Source organism: Aotus nancymaae, unplaced genomic scaffold (assembly GCF_030222135.1).
Source record: "Aotus nancymaae isolate 86718 unplaced genomic scaffold, 86718_ANA_hifiasm-v0.15.2.pri h1tg000040l, whole genome shotgun sequence".
Lineage (NCBI taxonomy): Eukaryota > Metazoa > Chordata > Mammalia > Primates > Aotidae > Aotus > Aotus nancymaae.
This window is the reverse complement of record NW_026988454.1, coordinates 119,296,983-119,324,137: the sequence shown is the minus strand read 5'-3', so window position 1 is coordinate 119,324,137 and position 27,155 is coordinate 119,296,983. Positions and strand designations below refer to the sequence as shown.

The 27,155-nt window shown below is 50.2% G+C and overlaps 1 protein-coding gene and 1 pseudogene across 1 annotated transcript; one reads left to right on the top strand and one right to left on the bottom strand.

The window, feature by feature from the left end:
* Positions 1–709: 709 nt before the first annotated feature.
* PRPH2 (peripherin 2) lies at positions 710–22,562 on the bottom strand. The gene is made up of 4 exons (XM_064361038.1): positions 22,007–22,562; positions 20,313–21,447; positions 6,258–6,504; positions 710–1,033 (listed from the first exon to the last, which is right to left on the bottom strand). Exons 2-4 carry the CDS (start codon positions 20,891–20,893, stop codon positions 821–823), a joined length of 1,041 nt encoding a protein of 346 aa, XP_064217108.1. The 5' UTR covers positions 20,894–21,447; positions 22,007–22,562; the 3' UTR covers positions 710–820.
* A 2,361-nt stretch (positions 22,563–24,923) lies between these two features.
* On the top strand, positions 24,924–25,436 carry LOC105714726 (V-type proton ATPase 16 kDa proteolipid subunit c-like; annotated as a pseudogene).
* The last annotated feature ends 1,719 nt before the right edge of the window (positions 25,437–27,155 follow it).

Sequence of the window (27,155 nt, the reverse complement as noted above, 5' to 3'; positions counted from 1 at the left end):
GATTTTTGCTCCTCTTCCACAGCAGGGCAGGAGCCTACCCCAGTGCTTCCACAGATGAGCCGCAGGAGATCACCCGGCACGTTGGGGTGGTGTGGGGCTGGGACACACCAACAGCCTGACTTCCTCAACCCATGGTTCACTCCAGACTCAGGGACTGAGGGCATGTGAATGGGACACAAAAGCAGGCCTTTCACTCTGTTTTTGGTGGGGGAAATAATCTCCTGCCTTAAAATTCTCTTGCTCCATGATTGAAGAATTCCTGTTTAGAGCCCTCAGTGCTTTCAGAACCTGTTACTCTTAGAAAAGTGTAACTTTCCCCCAACTTCTGGCATTAAGCAAACAAAATGGCCAACCTGTCAATCTTGGCATTAAAAAAAAAAAGACAGCATGGCCATTTATTTTTCAGATTTCTGTGCTTATGCACCAAGTGACACTTTGGATGTAGACTGAAGCAACATGGAGCTCACAAGAGGCAAACTCTAAAGGAGAGAAGCCCTCGGATACGGCCAGTGGCCCATAGCGGGGGACTAAATCTGAGAGACGCCCGAATCACCAGGGGGGCATAGCCTAGGGCAGTGGGCCTGAGGGGAGCTCATTCATTCACATTTTGGGTCAGTCATTCAACAACTGTTTGTCAAATGCTTTGAGGGACCCTAAACTTAAATTCCACCATCAAGGAGAGGTGGTGTATAAGATGATACCCTGTAAGATGGTGCCCTCCTCGGGAGATTCAGACTTTCAGAGTTGGATGAGGGGGAGATCCGTGTTTCTTGGAGTCCACTATTTCTCAGTGTTCAGGTGGGGAGGGGCCCCAGGGCCCTCAGCTAGCCTCTGGGGCCTGGCCTGCATCTGCGCCCTCGGCTTCCACCTGGTTGCCCTTGCCCAGCTTCTTCACGCTCTCCAGAAAGGCCTTCCAGGTCTCGGGCACACTCTTCTCCAGCAGCCAGCCCTCGCTCTCGCTCTCGGGTTCCTCAGGATTGGACACACTGTCCAGCGACGTCTGCAGGTAGCGCAGCCCAATTGTAATGGTGACCTGTGGCGGGAGAGGAGGTTTAGAGGCAATCTGGAAGAATCGCTGGGAGCTGGACTATTAGGAAACCACAGGCGCCTCAAAATGAGGGTCCCAGAGAGGACTCGACCTGAGCACTGTGGAATGTGAGTTGGTGACAGCCTGCTCCACGCCGCCCTGCCCTCAGTGCCCAACACGCCTGACTCTTCTCCAGCCTCATCTCAGACCCCTCTCCTCCTCCCTTTCCAGCCACCCTGGGCTGCTTTGGATTCGCCCATGCCCAATACTTTCTCCCCTCCAGGTCTTTAGCATCTGCTATGCTCTCTGCCTAGAACCTTGTTCCTCTCCATGTTCATCTGCTGATTCATCTTCAGCCCTTGGTGAGCTCCCCTGCAGCTCATTCTCCCTCCCCACTCCCTCAGGTCGCCCCATCCCAGGTGTATTATTCCTGGGTTCCTTCACCTAGGTCCCCTCCACACGCCATTGCTTGGCGCATATTAGGTGGTTCAGTAACTACTTTGGTTGGAATTAAGAGGTCACCTCCTTTTCTGCATTTGATGTGTGGTACTTCCTTTTTTTTTTTTTTTTTTTTTGGAAACAAGTCTCGCTCTGTTACGCAGGCTGGAGTGCAGTGGCGTGGTCTTGGCTCACTGCAAACTCTGTCTCCTGTGTTCAAGGAATTCTCGTGCCTCAGCCTCTCGAATAGCTGGGATTACAGGCGCCCACCACCACAACCTGGCCAATTTTGTATTTTGTTGTTGTTGTAAATATGTGGTTTCCCCATGTTGGCCAGGCTGGTCTCAAACTGCTGGCCTCAAGAGATCCACCCGCCTCAGCCTCCCTAAGTGCTGAGATGATAGGTGTGAGCCACTGTGCCCGCCCCTTCCATTATTTTAATGAGCACCGTGATGAATGGATGCTGGTACAATAATGCAAATTTGTTCACTAGCATTCACTGTGTGGCAGGCTTGGTGCCAAAATGCCTGGGTTTAAACCCAGCCCTGGCACTTAGCCAGCCGTGTGACCAGAAACCTCACTTTATTCATCTGGTTTGCAGATTTTCAGATAAAATGGCCCCTGCCTTGTGTGGATGCTGTGACACTTTAATATGTGTAAAACACTGGCCGAGTACGGTGGCTCACGCCTGTAATCCTAGCACTTTGGGGGGCCGAGGCAGGCAGATTGCCTGAGCTCAGGGGTTTGACTATCCTGGGCAACACGGTGAAACCTCGTCTCTACTAAAATACAAAAAAAAAAAAAAAAAATGGGGGAGGAGGTGAGGAGGAAAACAAAACAAAACAAAAAAAATTAGCCAGACATGGTGGCGGCGCCTGCAGTCCCAGCTACGCGGGAGGCTGAGGCAGGAGAATCACTTAAACCCAGGAGGCGGAGGTTGCAGTGAGCTGAGATAGCGCCACTGCACTCCAGCCTGGGCGACAGAGCGAGACTCCGTCTCAAAAAAAAAAAATGTGTAAAAAACACAGGCCGGGTGCAAAGGTGCATGCCTGTAATCCCAGCACTTTGGGAGGCCAAGGCAGGGGGAGGATTGCTTGAGCTCAGGAGTTTGAGACCAGCCTGGGCAACATAGCAAGACCCCCATCTCTACTAAAAATAAATAAAATAAAATAAATTGCTGGGCATGGTGGCCCATGCCTGTAGTCCCAGCTACTCGGGTATTCTGGTGGCCAAGATGGGACGATCTCATGAGCCCTGGAGGTGGAGGCTGCAGTGAGCCATGATTACACCATTGCACTCCAGCAAACACCACCACAGTACCTGATGCACAGTAAGGACAAACAGAAGAGTTAGCTGTAGCTGAGTTGATGATTAATCAACTTACTGTTTTCACTTTTCTTTTTTCTTTTTTTCTTTTTTTGAGGCAAAGTCTTGCTCTTATCCCCCACGCTAGAGTGCAGTGGTGCGATCTTGGCTCACTGCAACCTCCGCCTCCCGGGTTCAAGCGATTCTCCTGCCTCAGCCTCCCGAGTAGCTGGAATTACAGGTGCCTGCCACCATGCCTGGCTAATTTTTGTATTTTTAGTAGAGATGGGGTTTCACCATGTTGACCAGGCTGGTCCTGAACTCCTGACCTCAGGTGATCCGCCTGCCTCAGCCTCTCAAAGTGTCAGGATTATAGGCGTGAGCCACTGCATCTGGCCTGTTTTCACTTTTCTGTAATATATTCCGTTAGCCACTTGTTTCTACACAAATTCCTGGTTTGCTCTCCTCCACTTCTCTGCATGGCATAGCAAACTCTGTAAGAGGAGGAAGCTGCTCCCTGAGGGCACAGATGGCCCTTACTCACCTGGCTCATCCAGAATCCCAGCACCTAGAACAGTACCAGGTGGGGGAGGGCACGGATGTGTAGAAACAAGTGGCTAAAGGTGTGAGCCACCGCTCCTGGCCCTGCTGACTTCTTTTATGCTTTCAGTCTTCTTTTCTTTTCTTTTTTGAGACGGAGTTTCGCTTTTGTTACCCAGGCTGGAGTGCAATGGCGCGATCTCGGCTCACCACAACCTCCGCCTCCTGGGTTCAGGCAATTCTCCTGCCTCAGCCTCCTGAGTAGCTGGGATTACAGGCACGCGCCACCATGCCCAGCTAATTTTTTGTATTTTTAGTAGAGACGGGTTTTCACCATGTTGACCAGGATGGTCTCGATCTCTTGACCTCGTGATCCACCCGCCTTGGCCTCCCAAAGTGCTGGGATTACAGGCTTGAGCCACCGCGCCCGGCTCGGTCTTCTTTTCGTGTGTTTTCAGGGAATGTGGACATCTAAACTTCCAGCAGTATATTCCTCTCCTCATTCTACCCACCCAAGACTCTGTGTCAAGGAGTCAGCGACCAATAAGTGGTTATGAATATGCTGTGTTTGCCTCAACACTAAAAGAAAGCTTTAGCCGGGTGTGGTTGCTCATGCCTGTAATCCCAGCACTTTGGGAAGCCAAGGCGGGCAGATCACCTGAGGTCAGGAGTTCGAGACCAGCCTGGCCAACCTGGTGAAACCCCCATCTCTACTAAAAATACAAAAATTAGCCTGACGTGGTGTTAGGCGCCTATAATCCCAGCTACTCGGGAGGCTGAGGCAGGAGAATGGATTGAACCCAGGGGATGGAGGTTGCTGTGAACTGAAATCATGCCATTGCACTCCAGCCTGGGCAACAAGAGCAAAACTTCATCTCAAAAAAAAAGAAGCCTTCCTGGACATACAGTCACCCTTTAGTTTAATGTGGTGAGTTAGAGGAAGTGTTTATCAGCCACAGGCAGGATACACTGGCTGACAGCATTAGTACGGCGACTCGTTTAAAGGAATCTTTGGGAATCTCCTCAATGGACCTCCGTACATTGGGATTTTGGAGTTTGGATTTTCTGCTGTCACAGTAGCTCAAAGCAGGTGCCCTGAGTCACCGTGCCACCTCATTTACTAAGAAACAGGCTCTCATTCAACACCTAGAGCAGTGCCTGGCATATGGGTACGTGTTTAAGAAATATCTCTGGCCAGTGTGATCTTCATGCCTGTAATCCCAGCACTTTGGGAGGCCAAGGCGGTCAGGAGTTCAAGACCTGGATCACTGGAGGTCAGGAGTTCAAGACCAACCTGGCCAACATGGTGAAACCCCATGTCTACTAAAAATACAAAAATTAGCTAGGCGTGGTGGCACACGCCTATAATCCCAGCTACTCAGGAGGCTGAGGAGAATTGCTTGAACCTTGCAGGTGGAGGTTGCAGGCTGAGATTGTGCCATTGCACTCCAGACTGGGTGGCAGAGCAAGATTTCATCTCAAAAAAAAAAAAAAAAAGAAAAAAGAATTATCTCTTGGCCAGGTGCAGTGGTTCACACCTGTAATCCCAGCACTTTGGGGGACCAAGGTGGGAGGATTGCCTCAAGCCAGGATTTAGCAGCCTAGGCAACATAGCAAGACCCCGTTTCTACAAAAGACTCTACACAGTATGACTCAGGGTGTGCTATTTTTTGAGCTATTCTGCATGTGCCTATAGTCCTAGCTACTCAGAAGGCCGAGGTGGGAAGAGCCCTTGAGCCCAGGAGTTCAAATCTCTAGTGAGCTACGATCACACCACTGCACTCCAGCCTGGTCCACAGAGTGAGTTTTTTCCTTGTCTCTTAAAAAAAAAATAACAATTTAAAATAATAACAATAAAAAATAAATATCTCTTTAACCGAGGAGTGAATTCAGCATACTCACTGAGGACTTGCTTACATTGCAAGCCCTATAGATACAGAGGAATTAAGCATTGCAGAGAAGATGAACCCACACATAATTAGACTAACAAGTAAATGGTGACTGGCATCTCAAAAGCACAAATCCACAGTTCCCATTTCCTGAACACCCGCACATGCTGGACACATTGCCTCCCAATACTCCTCAAAGCTACGTGCTGTCACCTCTTATAACAGAGAGGTTAAAACTTTCTATGACCTCAGAACCAAAAAGCAGAGACACGGGATGAACCTCCAAAACATGCTAACTAAAAGAAGCCAAACAGGCCGGGCGCGTCGGCTCATACCTGTAATCCCGGCACTTTGGGAGGCTGAGACGGGCGGATCACGAGGTCAGAAGATCGAGACCATCCTAGCTAATACGGTGAAACCCTGTCTCTACTAAAAATACAAAAAATGGTAGCATGTGCCTGTAATCCCAGCTACTTGGGAGAGTGAGGCAGGAGAATCACTTAAACCCAGAAGGTGGAGGTTGCAGTGAGCCGAGATCGCACCATTGCATTCCAGCCTGGACAACAGAGCAAGACTCTGTCTCAAAAAAAAAAAAGCAGCAGAAGCAAAACGTAAAAGGCTACCTGTTGTATGAATTCATTTATATGAAATGTCCAAAATACATAAATCCAGAGAATGGTTGCCAGGGACTGGGGGGAAGTTTGGGAGGTGGTAACTGCTTCACGGGTGTGAGATTTTCTTGGTGGCTGTTGGAAATCTTTTGGAAGTAGGTAGAGATGGTTGCACAATATTGTGAATCAACTAAATGACACCAAATTGTTTACCTTTTATAAAACTCACCTCAATTTTAAAAAATTTTGTAAGTGGTGGGAAAGAAACCAAAAAATAAATAAATACATGAATAAATAAATAAATAAATACAAAAGGTGGAGGCACTGGGTGGGGTTCAAGCCCTCCCTCCTTGGTTGTCCAAGGAGGGAGACAAGTGCTCCAGGCCTGGCCCCCATTAGACCCAAATGGCTCCCTCTCCCACCACCCCCAGCTGGCCCAGGGCTTACCTCCAAGACCCAAATGAGGAGCGTGACAATACCCATGGAGTTCATGAGGCTGCTGTAGTAGCTCAGCAGGGCAGCCCTGCAGCCGCGCACCCACAGGTTGAGCTCCTCCGTCTGGTGGTCGTAACTGTAGTGTGCCGAGTTGTTGGTGATCTGATACTGGATGCAGGGCCGCGGTGAGCTAGGATTGCAGCAGCTGAAGGGGACGCCGTCCACCAGGTACCGCCCGTCCACGTTGCTCTTGATTCGACTGGAAGGGAAACAGGCAGCTGGAGATGGGCTTCCTGGGCTTCTCACCAGGGCCACTTCCTCGCATCCCCTGCCTCTGGAATCCTAGGATAGTCATTCACTCATTCACTTGCACACTTGCTATATGTCTGCTTTGCTCCTGCTATATGCCAGCTGCTGTTCCGGGCGCTGAAGACAGAGCAGTGAATAAATGTCCCTGCCTTCCTCAACCTTATGGTCTAGAGGGTTGAGGCAGATGGTAATCCAAGACCCAAGTCAATAGGGAATACAGAAATTCACCCACCACTCTGTGCTGCCAGGCCCTTTCTTGGGGTCATGCCAGGTGGGTAGAAGGAGCAGCAGTTTGGGTGGTATTGATGGTTGAGCATCTGGCTGCCAAGGGTGATGCCCACAGCTCCCTCACCAACCTCATCTCCCCTTACAGGTCACTGGCGGCCAAGGCCCCCTCCAGCCAGCTGTTTCAGAAGGCCTGCTCCGGCCCAGGGCCTGTGCAGAGGTAGGGGTTGGAGACCCAAGGCAAGAACAGCCAGGTGGGAGCACTCGACTCACCTGAGGGACACAGCTGCCAGCAGGTTCTCCAGGCTGACGGGCAGGGCTCCCAGCATATCTTCTGCACTGCTATATTTTTGTGTATATGTGTTTAGAGCTTACCATACATTCACATGGGTTTAGAATTCCTAAGGGATCTTTAAGGTGAAAAGTCTCCCCTTCCCCCAGGCAGGCTGGGTATGTTCTACCTGACCTAGGTGTGATTACCCAGGTGTTTTATATGTCAAAACTCACTGAGCTGCACACTTAAGATTTATGCATTTGGCTGGGCATAGTGGCTCATGTCTGTAATCCCAGCACTTTGGGAGGCCGAAGCAGAAGGATCGCTTGAGCCCAGGAGTTCGAGGCAGCAGTGAGCTATGATCACACCACTGCACTCAGCCTGAACAACAGAACAAGACTGTATAAAAAAAAAAATTAAAAATTAAAAAAAGATTTATGCATTTGACTGTGTGCTTGTCATCTAAATAAAAAGTTGCATGTAGGCCAGTCGTGGTGGCTCACACCTGTAATCCCAGTACTTGCAGAGGCCCAGGTGGGCAGATGACCTGAGATCAGGAGTTTGAAGCCAGTCTGGGCAACATGGTGAAATCTCATCTCTACAATTAATAAAATACAAAAAAATTAGCTGGGCGTTGTGACGCACACCTGTAGTCCCAGCTACTTGGGAGGCTGAGACACAAGATCACTTGAACCCAAGAGGCAGAGGTTGCAGTTAGCCAAGATTGAGCCTCTGTTCCACTCTAACTCCAGCCTGGGTTAGAGTGACTGTCTCAAAAAAAAAAAAAAGTTGCATGTGAACAATGCATTACATAATTGACTTTTAGAACAGAAGAATAGAAAGCATAATTGTTTCCAATAGAGATTATGTTAAACAATGTTCATTGAAATGATAATGAATCTCTTAAAAGATGTCCAAGTTTCATTTCTAAATAAAATCTCTTTAATGCAAAATGCCTCCCACTCCTCATCTCTCGGCCTCCAGGTCCTCACAGCTGTGGCCAGCTCTACCAGACAGCCTTCACGCGTGGACAAACAAACATGTTTTCATTTTTTCTGTTTTTCTAACTGCAAATGAGAACATTATATACATACTGTCTTGAACCTTTCTTTTTTCCCTTAGCAATATCTTGGAGATCTTTTTTTGGCAGGGGCGGGGGATGGAGTCCTGCTCTGTCACCCAGGCAGATGGGCAGTGGTGTGCCATCAAGCCCAGCTAATTTTTGTATTTTCAGTAGAGACAAGGTTTTGTCAGGTTGGCCAGGCTGGTCTCGAACTCCTGACCTCAAGTGATCCGCCTGCCTCAGCCTCCCAAGGTGCTAGGATTACAGGTGTGAGCCACCACACCGGCTGAGATCTTTTCATATCTGTCAGTGGAGAGTGTCCTGGATTTTTTTTTTTAATGAACTGCATGATATTCCCATTGTGTGGATGGCCCATGGGTCCTAGCCAGTTCCGTACTGATGGAAGTTTGGGTGTTTCCCAGATTCTTGTTAATACAAACATGGAAATCAATCATTTTGCATATTGTGACTTCATGGAGCAGGTAAATTCCTTGAAGAGGGATCCTTGCATCAAAGGGCGATCTTGCCAGATACCTTGCCATATTTCTCCTCTGCTCTCTCCTGCGGGGGTTGAGGGGTTCACAATCACACCCCAACCAGCCATGTTCAGGAGAACCCGTCCTCCACAGCTACATCCACACAGGTCAGACTTTTGATGTTTGCCAACCTGATCTTTGAAAAATGGTATCTCAGGGTTGTTTTCATTTCCATTTTTCTCATTATGAGAAAAGTTGAGGATCTCTGGATGTGCTCAAGGGCCATTTGTGGTTCTGTTTCTATGAACTGTGTTGATTTCCGTCTATTGTGATTAAGACTTTCTAGGAGGGCTGCAAGAGGTGGCCTGAGTCATGGCAATCATGTTTCCACATGCCCTGTAATCCCTGCCCTCTACTTCGTGGCCAGAACACACTGCCCAGAGACCAGCTGACCCTGGGTGGCATGGACAGCACAGGTCGGTGATAAGAGCAGGACAGCCTGGGCTTACTCTTGGCTCGCCCGCATGCCAGCTCCATCCCTCTGGACAAGCTCCTCAACCTCTCCCTGCCTCTGCTTCCTTATATTTAAAACGAAATTGACACGGGATTGCATAAGTGTTGCTTGAAGAGTGCTGGTATTAATACATAGTAGCCGTGTGCTGTGGGCAAAAGCTACCTCACCAGGCAGGTGGCCGAGCAAGAGCCCTCAGGGGCAGCACTCTGAGCAGGTGGGAGCTGACATCAGGTTGTGAGGACAGAGCCCGCCAGGCAATATCATCTCATGGGAGAGCCCTCACTGGGGAGTTGGTGGCACAGGTTCTACCAGCTGTGGGGAAGAAGCTGTCAGCTCCTTGAGGGCAGGATCGTGCGGGGCACCCTCCGTGGTGGGCCCCACATGGAGCACCTGCCAGCTGGCACTGCCTACCCCCCGCTTAAGGCCCCACTCCAGCCACGTGCTTGGGGAAAGCAGAAACTGTCTTGCTCAGCTGTCCCTCTGCAACCCCTGGCTGGGCACTGGGCTGTGGGTGACAGTGGCGGGGCAGGGGTGGGAAGACAAGCTGGAGGGATATTGGAGGGGCCTTCAGCTTGGGCCTCCTGCTCCCCTCTGGAGGGGCCAGTAACCCCGGACACAACTAAGCAGATGGCATCTCTGCAACGCTCCCTCCCTCCTGCTCCCAAGAACTTCCCCAAAGTGCCCTCCTCAAGGCTGGGTGGCTTCCAACCCAAATGCTCTCTGTCCCTCTTCCTGACCTGCAGGCTGTCCCTGAGCCTTCCCCTCTGCACAGTGGCCCCGCTGAGCCATTTCCAGGGTCCTGTGGACAGGGTGGAGGTGGTTGAGAGCACACCACCGAGTCCTATGTATGTGTTTGGGAGTCATGGAGCTTAAACTCTGTGGATCTGTGTGACCTGGGAGTGATCTCAGCTGCCTCTCAGGGGCCCTGGGGGATGTAAATGAGATGATTCAAGTCATGCATTTGACGCAGGCTGGACATGCTGCAGACCCTCAGAAAATGTTGCCTCCCCTCCCCTCCCCTTTAGAGCCACTGGACAGGACCTTGAAAACCATCGGACTGTCCTACAGAGGAGCAAGTGGGGCCCAGAGGAGGGCAAGGCCTCGCCCAAAGCCTCACAAGAAGTCGGGGTCTGGCCCGCGGCAGCTGCCCACTGGTTCCATTGGAGTTCCCCGCCTCCCTCGCCCCTCCTGACTTGGCCTTTAGTTCACTCACTCACTCAGTAAACATTTGCTGTGTGCCTGCCACGTGCCAGCCACTGTTCTAGGTGCTGAAGACAGAGCAGTGAATAAATGCCCCTGCCTTCCTCGACCTTACGATCTAGAGGGTTGAGGCAGATGGTAACCCAAGACCCAAGTCAATAGGGAATACAGAAATTCACCCACCAGTGCGCTGCCAGGGTCTTTCTTGAGGCCGTGCCAGGCGAGTAGGAGGAGCAGCAGTTAGGCAGTGTTGATGGACAGCATCTGGCTGCCATGGTGACCCCACCCCCACCTCAGCTCCCTCACCAACCTCATCTCCCCCTTACAGGTCACTTGTGGCCAAGGCCCCCTACAGACAGCTGTTTCCAGAAGGCCTGGAAGTTAAACTTCCTGGAAAACTGTGAGTTCCTCCCCCTGTCCCAGGAGTCCTTTCCTCGCCACCATCACCTCCCTTCAGTACCTACCAGGTGGTCCTAAGGCGGGGCACAGCCCGCACACCTGCCTCATGCACACTAAGGTGTCTCTGATGTGATGGTCGGGCCTAAAGCTGTGTGGGCTGAGGCCAGCAGAGGCTCTGAGCTGCCCTCAGTCTGTAGGCTGGCCTTGCGGACAGTCCCCATGTCCCCATCTCGCCTGCCTAATCCCACAGACAAGTCACCCTCTGGGCTCCACCAGGCTGTGTCTCCCTCAGACTGGGACTCCCTGAGAATGGGGCTGCGTCTCCCCCAGACTGGGGCTCCAAGGACAGGGCTGCATCTCCCCTCAGACTGGGAACTTTCCCAGGTCAGCCCGAATGGGGAAAGGCCAACCTTGGTGAACTTGGGACTTGCCGGAGTCCCCAGCCTGGGAACCCTTGGGGTCTTCACCTCTGGGACTATCCCTCCCCCACTCCAAACATCATCTTGTTTACTCAGTGCTTGCCCTCATTCCAACCACAGATTAAGGCTCCTCTCACCCTCTTAAGACAAAGCCAGGCAGAGGAGAGCGCCTTAGTGGTGAGCCGGCTATTAATATCACAGAGTGTTTCCCAGGCCACGAATTTCACTCTGCGTGGAAGGGGCCGGGGGCAGTGGGGGAGGAGTCACTGGGGTTTGAAAGGTTGTTGATTAAGGTAGGGCCTCTGTTCTAGGCTACTCTCCCATAACCAAGGCACATAGAGCCCGGGAAAATGATCACGTCTGAGTTTTCCGGGAAAAACTAACATAATTTAGTAAGTGAATCAAATCAGAAGGCCAGCCATAGGGCAATGAGCAGGGGTATACCCGACAGCGGGTCACCGCAAGCAGAACGGGGGCTGAGGGACACCCGTGAGACCTTGAGAACAGCCCTGACCTCTCTGAGCCTGAGTTTTCTCATCTAAGAAATGACTTTTTTTTTTTTTGAGACGGAGACTCCAGCCCGGGCTGGAGTTCAGTGGCACGATCTCAGCTCACCACAACCTCTGCCTCCCGGGTTCAAGAGATTCTCCTGCCTCAGCCTCCTGAGTAGCTGAGATTACAGGTGCCCACAACTACACCCAGCTAATTTTTTGTACTTTTAGTAGAGACGGGTTTTCACCATGTTGGCCAGGCTTGTCTAGGGACTCCTGACCTTGTGATTCACCCACCTCGGCCTCCCAAAGTGCTGGGATTACAGGCGTGAGCCACTGCGCCCGGCCAGAAATGACATTTTAAACACTTGACAGTCAGGCTAGGGTGGAAATTCAGTGGGCTCATACGCATAGACATTTGGTACACACACTGTGCTTAGTGTGCTTTGAAGATTTCTTTTTTGGTAGTGCTGTGGTTTGAATGTGCCCCCCAGAGCTCCTGTGTTGGAAACATGAGGCCCAACATGACAGTGGTGAGAGCCGGGACCTCTGAGAAGTGACTGGATTACGCGGGCTCTGCCCTCACGAGTAGATTAATGCCATTATCAGGCAGTGGGTTCCTGAGGAAAAGGATGAACTCAGGCCCCTCAGCAGATGTGGGCCCTCCACCTTGGACTTCCCAGTCAGCAGAACTGTAAGAAATACATCTCTGCTCTTTATCAATTTTCCAGTCTCAGGTATTCTGTTATAGCGGCTCACACTGAACTAAGACAGTCACTGGGTATGAGGCGCTACAGACGGTGAGGGGTGACGTGAGGAGGAGACGCAGCCCCGTCCTCAGGGAGCCCCAGTCTGAGGGGAGACACAGTCCTGTCCTCAGGGAGCCCCCCTCCAGTCTAAGGGAGACACAGCCCCGCCCTCAAGGAGCCCTGGTCTGAGGGGAGACACAGCCCTGCCCTGGGGGAGCCCCAATTTGAAGGGGAGTCACAGCTCTGTCTTCAAAGAGTTCCCGTCTGAGAGGGGAGACACCCTATCTAGCCAAGGTCTATTCTTCTTCAGACGTGTACAAATTGTTTAAGAAGAGCAAGCAGGGGGCCGGGCACGGTGGCTCAAGCCTGTAATCCCAGCACTTTGGGAGGCCGAGGCGGGTGGATCACGAGGTCAAGAGATCGAGACCATCCTGGTCAACATGGTGAAACCCCGTCTCTACTAAAAATACAAAAAATTAGCTGGGCACGGTGGCGCGTGCCTGTAATCCCAGCTACTCAGGAGGCTGAGGCAGGAGAATTGCCTGAACCCAGGAGGCGGAGGTTGCGGTGAGCCGAGATCGCGCCATTGCACTCCAGCCTGGGTATCAAGAGCGAAACTCCGTCTCAAAAAAAAAAAAAAAAAAAAAAAGAAGAGCAAGCAGGTACCTGCAGTCTGTGGGTCCCTGGGAAGAATGGTGAAGGGAGAGAGCTCGGTGCCAGCTTCTCCCCTCGGACTGGGGACCCCAGGCTAGGCCTTCCTGGCTGGTAGTTCCCGGTTCCAAAATGTCTGAGCTCCCTCACGCTTTACCTCTCACCCCAAGGCACTGCAGCTCTGCTCATCCAGTGGACTTTAAAAGAAGTGTTGTAAAGTGACTGAAGACCTCACGTCCTTCCTCATGTGCTACAGTGAGATGCACAGAGTGGCACTGTAGGAAGTGTTCTTGCCACAACTGAGCCTGATCCACACCTCAGCCCAGACTACTGGCTTATGAGCAAATACAGGGGACAGAATACACGTTAGACGACACCACTTGGCTGCAACTGCCCAAATCCAAACTGTGGGGAATTCTGCAGGACACGTGGCCCAGTTTCTCTCACACACATGGCATGAAAAAGGGGACAATTGGCCAGGCACAGTGGTTCACACCTGTAATCCCAGCACTTTGGGAGGCCAAGGTGAGTGGATCACCTGAGGTCAGGAGTTCGAAACCAGCCTAGCCAACACGGTGAAACCTCATCTCTACTAAAAATACAAAAGTTAGCTGGGCATGGTGGTGTGCACCTGTAATCCCAGCTACTCGGGAGGCTGAGGCAGGAGAATTGCTTGAACCCAGAAGGTGGCGATTGCAGTGAGCCAAGATCGCGCCATTGTACTCCAGCCTGGGAAACGAGTGAAACTCCATCTCAATTTTTTAAAAAAGGGGAGGGGGACAATTATCTAGCAAAACAGACAGGAAACCAAACAACCAAATGCAAAGCATGGACTTGGTTTGGATCTTAAATTGACCAACTGTAAAAAGCATCCCAAGACTATCAGGGAAAACCGAACATAGACGGGGCATTGGTCGATATTGCCATTAAATCTGTTGGGCATGACTGGTATTGTGTTTATGTTCAGCAGAAACAAAAAGGCAAAAAAAAAAACAAACATAGCCTCTTCATCTGTTAGAGATGCCTATTAAAGTATTTACAGGTAAAAGGGAAGTATGTCCAGGATTTGCTCCTGGATATTCAGAATGGGAAAACGTGTTAGGAGAGGGTAATATAGATGAAACAGCAAAATGCTGATGTCTGTTCCGAGGTGATGGTTTCTTATCATTGGGTTTTTTGTTTAGTTTGGTTTTGTTTATCATACGGAGTTTCGCTCTTGTTGCCCAGGCTGGAGTGCAGTGGCGCAATCTCAGCTCACTGCAACTTCCACCTCCCAGGATCAAATGATTCTCCTGTCTCAGCCTCTGAAGTAACTGGGATTACAGGTGCCTGCCACCACACCCAGCTAAGTTTTGTGTGTATGTGTATTTTTAGTAGAGACAGGGTTTCACCATGTTGGCCAGACTGGTCTTGAATTCCTGACCTCAGGAGATCCACCTGCCTCGGCTTCCCAAAGTACTGGGATTACAGGCATGAGCCTCCACTACAGGCCACCACTCCATTACAGGCCACCACTCCTGGCCTTGTTTTTCCTTTTTTTAGAGAACTTGGGCTCAAATGATCCTCCCACCTCAGCCTCCAAGTAGCTGGAGTTACAGGTGTGTCGCCACCACACTCAGCTAGGTGACAGCTACATGGGAATTAATTATAATGGACTCTCTAATTTTGTGAAAGCTTGAGTTTTTCTATAATAGAAGTTGGAAATGCAATAAAATAAGATAAAAGAGCATCAGTTGAGAACTACAAATCTCTTTCACTGGTACCTTGCTCTGAAAAGACAGAGCCACTGAAGGAGACAGCTTTCCAGGACTTGGCTCCTCCCTCTGAGAGCTCCTCCAAGTGTAGCAGAAAGCGTGTCCCCCTCTTCCTGGCTCACCCAGGACCACTAGGCCAGAGGAGGGAGCGGTAGGAGGTTGAAGCCCAGTGACAGCCCATTTACCACAGGCCTTGCAGAGTCCAGGGTGGTCCTTCTAGTTTCTGTGGGGCTGCCTTGTGATTATCTGAGACACTGGCACAGAAGCACTGGAATCCAAACCTAATCCATCCATGTTTTCCAAGCTGCATCATCTCTGCCCATCCCTTCCCCGTCCTTCTGGGAGAACAAGAAGACAGGGAAAGGCCAGGCACGGTGGCTCCTGCCTGTAATCCCAGCACTCTGGGAGGCCGAGGCAGTCGGATCACCTGACGTCAGGAGTTCGAGACCAGCCTGGTCAACATGGTGACACCTCATATCTACAAAATTACAAAAATTAGCCAGGCATGATGGTGGGTGCCTGTAATCCCAGCTACTCAGGAGGCTGAGGTGGGAGAATCACTTGAACACAGGAGGTAAAGGTTGCAGTGAGCCGAGATTGCACCATTGCACTCCAGCCTGGCCAAATGAGCAAGACTCCATCTCAAAAAAAAAAAAAAAAAGACAAGGAAAGACAGAAGAAAAAGAGGAAGAAAAACAAAACATCCCCTACCCCAAGCAGCCTGGATAATTTGAGGTTTCTGTCACTCACTGAAAAAGCATTCATTCATTTAACACCGAATGTATACATGAGGTACTTTAACGTAACTGAGAAACAGCAGAGTAGGATGGAAAAAGCAGAATTAAAATCTGGCGTGCCGTATGATGGAATATTATTTCATCATAAAAAGGAATGAAGTTCTGACACATGCCATAACATGGATGAATTTTGAAAACGCTATGCTAAGTGAACGAAGCCAGACACAAAAGGATGAATGTTATATGTCTCCATTCATATGGTGTCCAGTCTGGGCACGGTGCCTCATGCCTGTAATCCCAGCACTCTGGGAGACTGAGTTAGGCGGATCACAAGGTCAGGAGATTGACACCATCTTGGCTAACACGGTGAAACCTCGTCTCTACTAAAAATACAAAAAAATAGCTGGGAGTGGTGGTACGCACCTGTAGTCCCAGCTACTTGGAGGCTGAGGCAAGAGAATCGCTTGAACCCGGGAGGCAGAGGTTGTGGTGAGCTGAGATCACGCCATTGCACTCCAGCCTGGGTGACAGAGCAAGGCTCCATCTCAAAAAAAAAAAAAATGAAGGAAAGAAAAAAGAAAGAAATGTCCAGAACAGGGAAATCTATTGACTTGGAAAGTAAATGAGTGATTACTTAGGGTTGGGGGAGGGGAGACTAGGGAGTGAAAGCTAAATGGTGCAAGGTTTCCCTTAGAAGTGATGAAAATATTCGAAAATGTATAATAATGCTAGTTGTCCAACTCTGTGACTATACTAAAAACCATTGAATTGTGTACTTTAAATGGGTAAATTGTATGGTGTTTGAATTATATCTCAATAAAGCTATTTTTTCTTTTTGTTGGAGACAGGGTCTCATTCTGTTGCCCAGGCTGGAGTGCAATGGTGCAGTCTCAGCTCACTGCAGCCTCAACTTCTTGGGCTCAGGTGATCCTCCCACCTCAGCCTCCCGAATACCTAGGACTATAGGTACACACCACCACATTTAGCTAAGTTTTGTATTTTTTGTAGAGATGGGGTTTCACCATGTTGCCCGTGCTGGTCTCAAACTTCTGGGCTCAAGTGATCCATCCACCTCAGCCTCCAGAAGTGCTGGGATTACAGATGTGAGCCACCACACATGGCCGAAGCTGATTTTTTTTTGTCTCCTCCACTTCCTATTATGTGATTTTAGGCGTGTCCCTTAATCTCTCTGAGCCTCGGATTTCTCATGTGTAAAATGGAGATAATAATAACTTAAAAATTAAAACAAAAATTTCCCAGGAGGGGTTTTGTGCAGGATAAATGTGGGCCTTTCCCACCTCCCAGATGACTTGGCAACGTGGTTATGGGCAGATTGGGATGGGGTGTGGTCACTGGGCTCCTCCCCTGAAAGCAGTCAAAACTCTTGTAAGGCCAGGCACAGTGGCTCACACCTATAATATCAGCAATATGAGAGGCTGAGGTGGTCGGATCACTTGAGGTCAGGAGTTTGAGACGAGTCTGACCAACATGGTGAAACTCTGTCTCTACAAAAAATACAAAAATTAGCCAGGTGTGGTGGCACACACCTGTAATCCCAGCTACTTGGGTGGCTGAGGCAGGAGAATCATTTAAACCCGGGAGGCAAAGGTTGCAGTGAGCTAAGATGGCACCACTGCATCTCAAAAAAAAAAACAAAACAAAAAATTCTTATAAATTCCCATAAAAATATAGAATTGTTTCTACCTGATATTATTCATTAGATCAGGAACCTTCAGGAGCCATTCCTAGATCTTAAAGATTCCCCTGAGAAATCTCCAAAACCTGCCCACCCCTCCATGCTTCTGAGGCAATGTGCTCTGTCTTCAGGTTCCTGGGGGCCCCAAGGTAGGGGCACAACTGGGGAGGCCCTGGGGAGGCCAGAATGTAGGCACCCAGCTCCTCCTCTCAGGAACTGGACTGAAGATGCCAGAAGGTGAGGACCTCAACTTTCTCTAGTCTAGTCCAGTGAGGGGCATGCTACACATAATAGGTTGCTCCAGAGACAGAGCCTGCAGAAATGCCTGGAAATCGCGCGCCAGACACTTCCCATGCCCAGTCTGTGCCGCCGGAGGATCCCTGTGCATCTTCTCCAGACGGCCCCTGCTTGGACCAGCTCATTGCTCCTGGGGTCGCTTCCCCGTAGCCCTCAGGCCAAGCAGGAGAATGAGGCTCACCCGAGCTCTTTACTGGAGCATCCAAATTTGATGGGGAAAGAAGAAACAAAAAAAAGGAGAATCCCTTTTTTTTTTTTTTTTTTTGAGACAGAGTTTCACTCTTGTTGCCCAGGCTAGAGAGCAGTGGTGTGATCTCAGCTCACCGCAACTTCTGCCTCCCAGGTTCAAGCCATTCTCCTGCCTCAGCCTCCCAAGTAGCTGGGATTACAGTGCCCGCCACCATGCCCAGCTAATTTTGTATTTTTTTAGTAGAGATGAGGTTTTTCCATGCTGATCAGGCCGGTCTTGAACTCCCAACCTCAGGTGATCTGCCCATCTCGACCTCTCAAAGGCAAAAGAGGAAAATTCTGCCTGGCATGGTGGTGGGTGCCTATAATCCTGGGTACTTGGGAGGCTGAGGTGGGACGGTTCTTGAAACCAGGAGTTCAAGGCCAGCCTGAGCAAGAGAGTCAGACCCATCTCTTTTTTTTTTTTAAGAGAATTTTTTTTTTCTTTTTCTTTTTCCAAACAGACTTTTGCTCTTGTTGCCCAGGCTGGAGTGTAGTGGCGCCATCTCGGCTCACTGCAACCTCCGCCTCCCAGGTTCAAGTGATTCTCCTGCCTCAGCCTCCCAAGTAGCTGGGATTACAGGCATGTGCCACCATGCCCAGCTAATTTTGTATTTTTAGTAGAGATGAAGTTTCTCCATGTTGATCAGGCTGGTCTAGAACTCCCGATCTCAGGTGATTCACCCACCCCAGCCTACCAAAGTGCTGGGATTACAAGCATGAGCCACTGCAGCCCGTCTTTTTTTTTCTCTTCTTTTTTTAAGGCAGGGTCTCGCCTCGTCGCCCAGGCTGGAGTGCAGTGGCGCAATCTTGGCTCACTGCAGCCTTGACCTCCCAGGCTCAAACGATTCTCCCACCTCATCCTCCCAAGTAGCAGGGATCACAGGTGCGTGCCACTGTGCCCTAGCTAATGTTTTTTTCTTTTTGAGTCAATGGAATTAGGGAAATTTCCCACCAACAAGTTGGTATGGGGCATTGAAGGACTTTTGATTCAGCTAAATATTTGCCTGAAATTTTGGATCCATTGACCATTGCGAGTGGAGTGACCTAGATAATTCCTTCACCCTGATACAAAAGGGGATTTGGAGTTACCGAGAGATTTGTATATGTCTGTCCAAGAACCTACTCTATACAGGAGACAATCAAGGGAAATGACAAAGGAAAAGATGAAAAGCCCCTTCTCATCTGCTCACAGAGGCTGGTTCTACCATCGGCCTCTCCCATTCCCAGAAATTCCGCTTGGCCCCCTGACTTCATGCCCTCCACAGGAGATTTATGTAAATCGTGCCACCTTGTGCTGCCCCTGCAGATCTGTCACCTAGGAAGGGCACAGCCCTTTACAATCCTCTCTTGACTGGGGATTTGCAGCAGTAATCTCCATCCACAAGAAAATAAAATCCCAAGAAGTGACCTTCATTTGGACGTCCCTTCCATCTGCAGGGCAGCTAAGCTAGCCATGCGGGCTTCATTAATGTTTTGGGCTTCAGAACATCCTGCTGCTTGTGCCAAAGCCCTGAGTTCAGGTTCCCTTTAAACTTGCCAGCCTTACTCTAAGGAAAAAAAAAATCCTTAGGAACAACTGAACCCCTAACCTCAGCCCAAGTAGGGTGGAGTCGGACAGAAAGGAGAGGTGAGGGAGAGCAGCTGGCTCAAGGCCGGATGCCCTTTCCCTGAAAAGTCACTCAAGCCCCAGGTTGGTGGGTGTGTCGGGAAGAGCAGCCCGCTGGAGCCAGCACACAGGCTGTTACCTCCAACACAGAAGTCAAGAGTCTCTCTCACCAGCACCTCCCACAGCCCATCAGAGCATTTTACTTTTACATACACCAAGAATACTTTAGAAAGGCTTTATCATGTTGCACTATCGTGACTAACTGAGTAAACACCAGCAGGCATTTAGTGAGCACCTGCTCTATGCCAGGTGCCAGCCAGAGCTAGGAGGTAACTTCCAAGATTACCAGTTCTACGCCAGTGCCTTCATTTAAAAGATGGGCAAGCCAAAGCCCAGACTGGCTAGTGACCTGCTCAAGGTCACAGAGCCAAAACTTCAGCCTAGATCTCCTGACTTCCCCTTCCTCTGCTCTTTCCAATATATCCAGACAAAATATCTTGGGAATGGATGCTCAGGGTTGAGAGGCTGTAAAACAACGGAGCTAACTGAGAAATTTAAACATCCGAGACTGAATCTATCTGCTTTGAATGAATGAGACAAATAGCCAAATAATGCCTGAGTATTTGTGATCTATGAATGACCCCCATCCCTCTGTATAAAGCAGACACACATTCCTGCCTTGCTCTTCCTCCCAAGGGGCTCCTATTCAAGCAGCTTATATAAATTGACACCTTCCTCCCACCTTGGCCAACATTAGGTTGAACCATATGAAGCTGCCATTTTTTATGGGTCCAAGAGGTAGAGTATTAGCAATTGCATATGGTTCAACCTGATACACCCTCACATACAGCCATAAGTTGTGCACTCAATGGAGAGGAAAAGGCACTGGGTGCGGGGAGGGGGGCTGGTCAGAGGCCTGAGCCTCAGTGTCCCCGATATATGAATAGCTCTGTCCCCAGGACTGGAAGCCACTCACTCTTTGACTTCTTTGGAGGAAAAGTCCAGGTAGCGATTGCTGATCCACTGAATCTCAAACCAGTCCCGAAAGCCGTTGTTGCCGCAGCATTTGAATTCAATCTGCAACATGTCGATGGTCTTCTTCATGAAACACCGGCCAGGGGTGTCTGTGTCCCTGTAATACTTCATGCCGTTCTTGAGCCCTTGGCTCAGGGTGTTCTCCAGTGAGCCCCGCAGCAGAAAGCAGCAGAGAGCCACGAGGAAGAGGGCGATGTTGAAGAGGACACAGATAGCCAGGTACAGCTTCAGCCAGGGCTTCCACCTGGCATACTTGGCTGGGTCCAGAGCGTCGTAGCAGATCTTCCCAGCCAGACAGTTGAAGACACAGGATAGCACCCCCATCCCTATCAATGAGTTGGGCACAAAATGGCTCTCAGAATTATTCATCAGATCGCTCCTCTTCCGGAGTTCAATCTTCAGGAACAGTCCTAGGCTGAAGATGATGATGCCGGCCAACACAGAGAACCAGTTCATAAGCCAGAGCCCTTGGGCCAACTTGACCCGCTTCTTCTGGTCAAACTTGACTTTCGGTAGCGCCATGCTTGCTGAGTGTGGTCCGGGTCGCTTCCCACCGCGCAGCTCCCACCCCAAACCTTAACAAGCGCAGAGCCGGATGACTTAGGGCCTTGGGAAAAGTGCAGATGGCCCAAGCTGTAGGGAGGTGCCCTGGAGGCTGCCCATGTCGAGCCCCCCTAGCCTGGGATCCCAGTGAATGCAGTCGTGGTGGCAGGGGTCTCGGAATCACAGCTTGAGCAGGGGCTAGTCCTGGTCCTGGGCGTTGTTTCTTCAGCGCCCTTCCCAGCCAAGAAGGGGCAGCCTGAACGCTGCAGATTAAAAGTGGGATCCACAAGACGTTTTGCTAATCTCTTTAGCCAGGTTCATCCCATTAGATAAAGCCATGCCACTCTCAAAACATGGTCAAAAGCAGCCTCCAGGTACATGCTGGACCAAAGAGCTCTGGGTACAGCTTGAAGAATCATGAGCAAAGGGTAAGACTGGCCAGAAGAATGGGCTGTTTCTGGATGTCGGGCTCAGACCGTGTTGCTCCCCAAAAGCACATTTCCAGGCCAATCTCCTTCAAAATTTAAAACTTTCTGTAGGACAAATAAATTGTTATACTCTTTGAAAAAAGAAATGTGCTGGGCGCGGTGGCTCATGCCTATAATCCCAGCACTTTGGGAGGTCGAGGTGGGTGGATCACCTGAGGTCAGGAGTTCGAGACCAGCCTCACCAAAATGGTGAAACCCTTTCTCTGCTAAAAATACAAAATTAGCTGAGCGTGCTGACGCATGCCTGTAATCTCAGCTACTCAGGATGCTGAGGCAGGAGAATCGCTTGAACTCGGGAGGCAGAGGTTGCAGTGAGCCAAGATAACACCATTGCACTCCAGCCTGGGCAACAAGAGTGAAACTCTGTCAAGGAAGGAAGGAAGGAAGGAAGGAGAAAGGGAAAGGGAAAGGGAAAGAGAAAGGAATGGAAAGGAAAGACAGGGCCAGGAACAGTGACTCATGCCTATAATCCCAGCACTCTGGAAGGCCAGGTTGGGTGGATTGTTTGAGCCCAGGAATTCAAGACCAGCCTGGACTACCTAGGAAGACCCTGTCTCTACAAAAAAAAAATACAAAAAAATTAGCTGGGCATGGTGACACGTACCTGTAGTTCTCCCAGCTACTCTGGAGACTGAGGCAGCAAGATCATTTGAGCCTGGGGAGGTCGAGGCTGCAATAAGCCGTGATCATGCCACTGCACTCCAGCCTGGGTGACAGAGTGAGCCCCATCTCAAATTTAAAAAAAAAAAAAGGAAAAAGAAGAAGAAAGAAAGAGAAGAAGGAAGAAAAGAAAGAAAATGACAGCTAGTGAGAAAACACTTGCAACTTGTAAAGTGAAAAGGTAATATACAGTGGCCAGGCATGGTGGCTCATGCCTGTAATCCCAGTACTTTGGGAGGCCAAGGTAGGTGGATCGCTTAAGCCCCAGAGGTGGAGGTTGCAATGAACTGAGATCACCCCACTGCACTCCAGCCTGGCCGACAATAAGACTCTGTCTTTTAAAAAAGAAAAGAAAGAATATGCAAAAATGTTTTAAGTCCCACAAATTCACAATAAAAAATTTCACAATCAAAAGACCAACAATCATCTGGGAAAACAGGCAAAAACCAGGAACAGGCAATTCATAATAAGGAAACTTGGAAAGTCTGATAATCTGGAAAAGATCTCAACTTGAGTAATAAGCAGGAAAATGCAAATCAAAACAACAATAGAAGACCAAACCTGGCCAGGCACGGTGGCTCACACCTGTAATCCCAGCACTTTGGGAGGCTGAGGCGGGTGGATCACAAGATCAGGAGTTCAAGACCAGCCTGACCAACATAGAGAAACCCCGTCTCTACTAAAAATACAAAAATTAGCCAGGCATGATGGTGCATGCCTGTAATCCCAGCTACTCAGGAGGCTGAGGCAGGAGAACCGCTTGAACCTGGGAGGCAGAGGTTGCAGTGAGCTGAGGTCGTGCCACTGCACTCCAGTCTGGGCAACAAAGCAGACTCTGTCTAAACAAAACAAAACAAAAAAAACCAAGGCCATATTTGGGGCTCATGCCTGTAATCCCAGCACTTTGGGAGTCCGAAGTGGGCAGATCACCTGAGGTTGGGAGTTCAAGATGAGCCTGGCCAACATGGTAAAACCCCATCTCTACTAAAAATAAAAATAAAAATAAATAAATAGCTGGGCATGGTGGCAGGCGCCTATAATCCCAGCTACAGTCCCAGAGGCTGGCTGAGGCAGAAGAATCACTTGAACCCAGGAGGCAGAGGTTGCTGAGATCACACCACTGTACCCCAGCCTGGGTGATAGAGGAAGACTCCATCTTAAAAAATATATATACCAAAAAGGGGTTCATGATTAGAACATAAGGCCTGGGAGCTCGTGGTAGCAAGTGGGTCAAATCTGTAATCCAGAATCTCCTTTCTTCCCTCATGTGCACTGATTCCACTGCACTAGACTCACCACCCACACACTCCTCTTCAAGTTCTCCAAATCACTATGTAAATTAGAGGAGTATACGCCACAGGCAGAGGAGGTGTGAGAACTAAGCAATGAGACATGAATTTTTCCATCCAACAGTCACCTTGGAAAACAAAGCACTTATTCATTGCTCAGCTCAAATCTGGACTTCATTTGGGAGTGACCTCCAAAGCTAGGTCCTAAGCCATTGTGGAAACAGTCTTGTTATACTACTGTCACACAGCATTTTGGGTCAAAACCAATATTACCCAAAGTGATCACTCTTCTAACAGCCAGTGTTGGCTTCTAATAGTTTTGGATTATCGAAGGATTTCAACTCTTTACCATCAAGGACATTGAGGGGCCGGGCGCGATGGCTCACGCCTGTAATCCCAGCACTTTGGGAGGCCAAGGCAGGTGGATCACGAGGTCAAGAGATCGAGACCATCCCGGTCAACATGGTGAAACCCCGTCTCTACTAAAAATACAAAAAAAGAGCTGGGCATGCTGGCGCGTGCCTGTAATCCCAGCTCCTCGGGAGGCTGAGGCAGGAGAATTGCCTGAACCCAGGAGGCGGAGGTTGCGGTAAGCCAAGATCGCGCCATTGCACTCCAGCCTGGGTAAGAAGAGCGAAACTCCGTCTCAAAAAAAAAGGACATTGAAAAGAGTTGCTGTCGTTTCTGAAGTTGTTTCATTTGGTTTTGCCTTTTCCAAAAGAGAATGTTCAGATAACAAGAGGACTCCTACCTCCTACGCAAAAAGAAAGAAAAAAGAAAAAAATCGGAAGTTGATTGTCCTGCAGGAAATAGGAGGTAGATGACTGTGAGGCTATCACAGAGAGCCTCATAGAATCACACGTGCAGACAAGAGAAAACCAGAGGGAAGAAGAGGAAGAAAGATTTAAAGTAGAAACCAGAAGCAAAAATTTAAAAATAGCTCTACAAGGATAACCCGATTAGTCAGGCACCTCTTTCTCCTCAAATGACCCCGGGGTTGTATATACGACGACGAGGGTGGCGCTGAGCCCATAGCAAGTCTGTGGATGCCCCCTGGCGGCCAGAAATAGAACGCCTCCAATGGATGGAAATTTAAGGTGCTCGCATCCCCAGCACGTTAAATTACCCAGAAAGGTAAGAGAGAAAGAACAGACACATCAGAAATGTCCCTGGCCAAACCTTTCAAGTTCGAATCAAGGCAAGATATGGCGAGGAACAAGCAGAGAAAAGTGGACTGCAAAGGAAGCAGTAAATTAATCTTCCAGAGAATGGAGGGCTCCTTCCTGCTTCCGGACCAATGGATGTTGAGTCTAGACGCGAGACATCAATTATAAAGATAATCGAAGAGGTTGGCGGAACCAAGGATGGTTCACTTTTCTTCTTTAGAAATGCCATTCATGTCTACGGCCATACCACCCTGAACGCGCCCTATCTCGGAAGCAAAGCAGGGTCGGGCCTGGTTAGTACTTGGATAGGAGAAATGCCACTCATGCTGATCGCCTTCGCGCCCCGCCCGTCCTCGCGCCCGCCTCGCATCGGCCCGCAGAGCTCGGCCCCTCCCCACCCTCAGACATGTCGGAGTGCAAGAACGGCCCGGAGTACGCTTCATCGTTCGCCGTCTGGGGCGCATCGGCCGCCATGGTCTTCATAAGAGCCCTGGGCGCTGCCTATGACGCAGCCAAGGGCGGTACCAGCATCGCGGCCATGTGCGTCCTGAGGCCGGAGCTGATCCTGAGGCCACTCATTCCAGTGGTCGCTGCTGGCAGCGTCGCCATCTACGGCCTGGTGGTGACAGTCATCGCCAACTCCCTGAATGACGATGCCAGCCTCTACAGGACCTTCCTCCCGCCGGGCACCGGCCGGAGCGTGGGCCGGAGCCGCCGGCTTTGCCATCCGCATCATGGGGGGCACCGCCCAGCAGCCCCGACACTTCGGGGGCGTGATCCCGATTCTCATCTTCGCCGAGGTGCTCTGCCTCTGCGGCCTCATCGTCGCCTTCCTCCTCTGCACAGAGTAGCCCCTCTCGGAGAGCACCCTTCCTCATTCCAGAACGAACAGCCTGACACACCCGCGCGTGGCCGCCGCCCCCCGTAGCTGGCCTTGTACAGGCGCAGTGTCCTGGCGCCCATGTCTGTTGCACCGGCCGTGTCCCCGCCTGCCCCGTGCCGTGGACTTCTGGGCCCACTTGTGGCCCCTCCAGGCCCCCGGCACCTCACCCCCTAGAATGCTCTGTGTATGCAGATGATTTAGAGTTCTGATTTCTCTTCACTGCACATTTATTTATAAAGATCTGGCCTGTTCCTGCATCTGCGGAGCAGCCCTTGTCTCCCAGCTATCTATAACCTCAGCCAGAGTGTCGCCTTGTGGGTTCCTGCTGCTGAGACTTCCTGGATGGAGCCGTCCTCGCTGCCCGGCCCTTGGCCCTGCTCCAAGTGTGCAATAACGTTCTCCGATGTGAAAGAAAAGACAAAACATACCGTTAATGCTATTATAATAACAAAATTATGTCTTTTTCTTGGCCAGGCATGGTGGCCCACTCCTGTAATCCCAGCACTTTGGGAGGCTGAGGTGGGCGGATAGCATGAGGTCAGGAGTCTGAGACCAGCCTGGCCAACGTGGTGAAACGTCGTCTCTACAAAAAATACAAATATTAGCCAGTGTGGTGGCAGGTGCCTGTAATCCCAGCTATTCGGGAGATTGAAGCACAAGAATTGCTCGAATCTGGGAGGCGGAGGTTGCGGTGAGCCGAGATCGTGCCATTGCACTCCAGCCTGGGTAACAAGAGCGAAACTCCGTCTCAAAAAAAAAAAAAAAAGTAGAAGAAAATAAAGAAAGAGAGAAAGAAGAAAAAAAAGAAAGAGAGGAAGAAAGGGCCGGGCACTATTGCTCACGCCTGTAATCCCAGCACTTTGGGAGGCTGAGGCGGGCTGATCACCTGAGGTCAGGAGTTCGAGACCATCCTGGCCAACATGGTGAAACCCTGTCTCTATTAAAAATACAAAAAAATTGGGCGTAGTGGCACACGCCTGTACTCCAAGATACTCGGGAGGCTGAGGCAGGAGAATTGCTTGAATCTGGGAGGCGGAGATTGCAGTGAGCCAAGATTGCATCACTGCACTACATCCTGGGTGACAGTGTGAGACTCCGCCTAAAAAAAAAAAAAGAGAGGGCTGGGCGCGATGGCTCACCCCTGTAATCCCAACACCTTGGGAGGCCGAGGCGGGTGGGTCCCGAGGTCAGGAGATCCAGATCATCCTGGCCGACATGGTGAAACCCTGTCTCTACTAAAAATACAAAAATTAGCCAGGCATGGTGGCACACGCCAGTGGTCCCAGCTACTCGGGAGGCTGAGGCGGAAGAATCGCTTGAGCCTAGGAGGCGGAGGTTGCAGTGAGCGGAGATTGCACCACTGCACTCCAGCCTGGCGACAAAGCAAAACTCAGTCTCAAAAAACAAAAAACAAAAATGTCTGGGTGTGGTGGCACACACCTCTAGTCCAAGCTACTCAGAAGGCTGAGACAGAATTGCTTGAATCCGGGAGGCAGAGATTGCAGTGAGCTGAGATCGTGTCACTGCACTACAGCCTGGGTGACAGTGCAAGTCTCCGTCTCAAAAGAAAAAGAGAGAGAGAGAGAAAGAAAGAAAGGCAGGTACAGTGGCTCACACCTGTAATCCCAGCACTTTGGGAGGCCGAGGTGGGCAGATCACCTGAGGTCAGGAGTTCGAGACCAGCCTGGCTAACATGCTGAAACCCTGTTTCTACTAAAAATACAAAAAAATTAGCCAGGCATGGTGGCACACGCC

Bases quoted from the DNA above. Each gene is read 5' to 3' on its own strand.
- PRPH2 (XM_064361038.1), bottom strand. From the start codon at position 20,893: ATGGCGCTACCGAAAGTCAAGTTTGACCAGAAGAAGCGGGTCAAGTTG. The intron at 6,505-20,312 runs GTGAGTGGCTTC...TTTCCCTTCCAG, and splicing joins TCCTCCAAAGAAGTCAAAGA to TCGAATCAAGAGCAACGTGG. The intron at 1,034-6,257 runs GTAAGCCCTGGG...CTCCCGCCACAG, and splicing joins TCCTCATTTGGGTCTTGGAG to GTCACCATTACAATTGGGCT.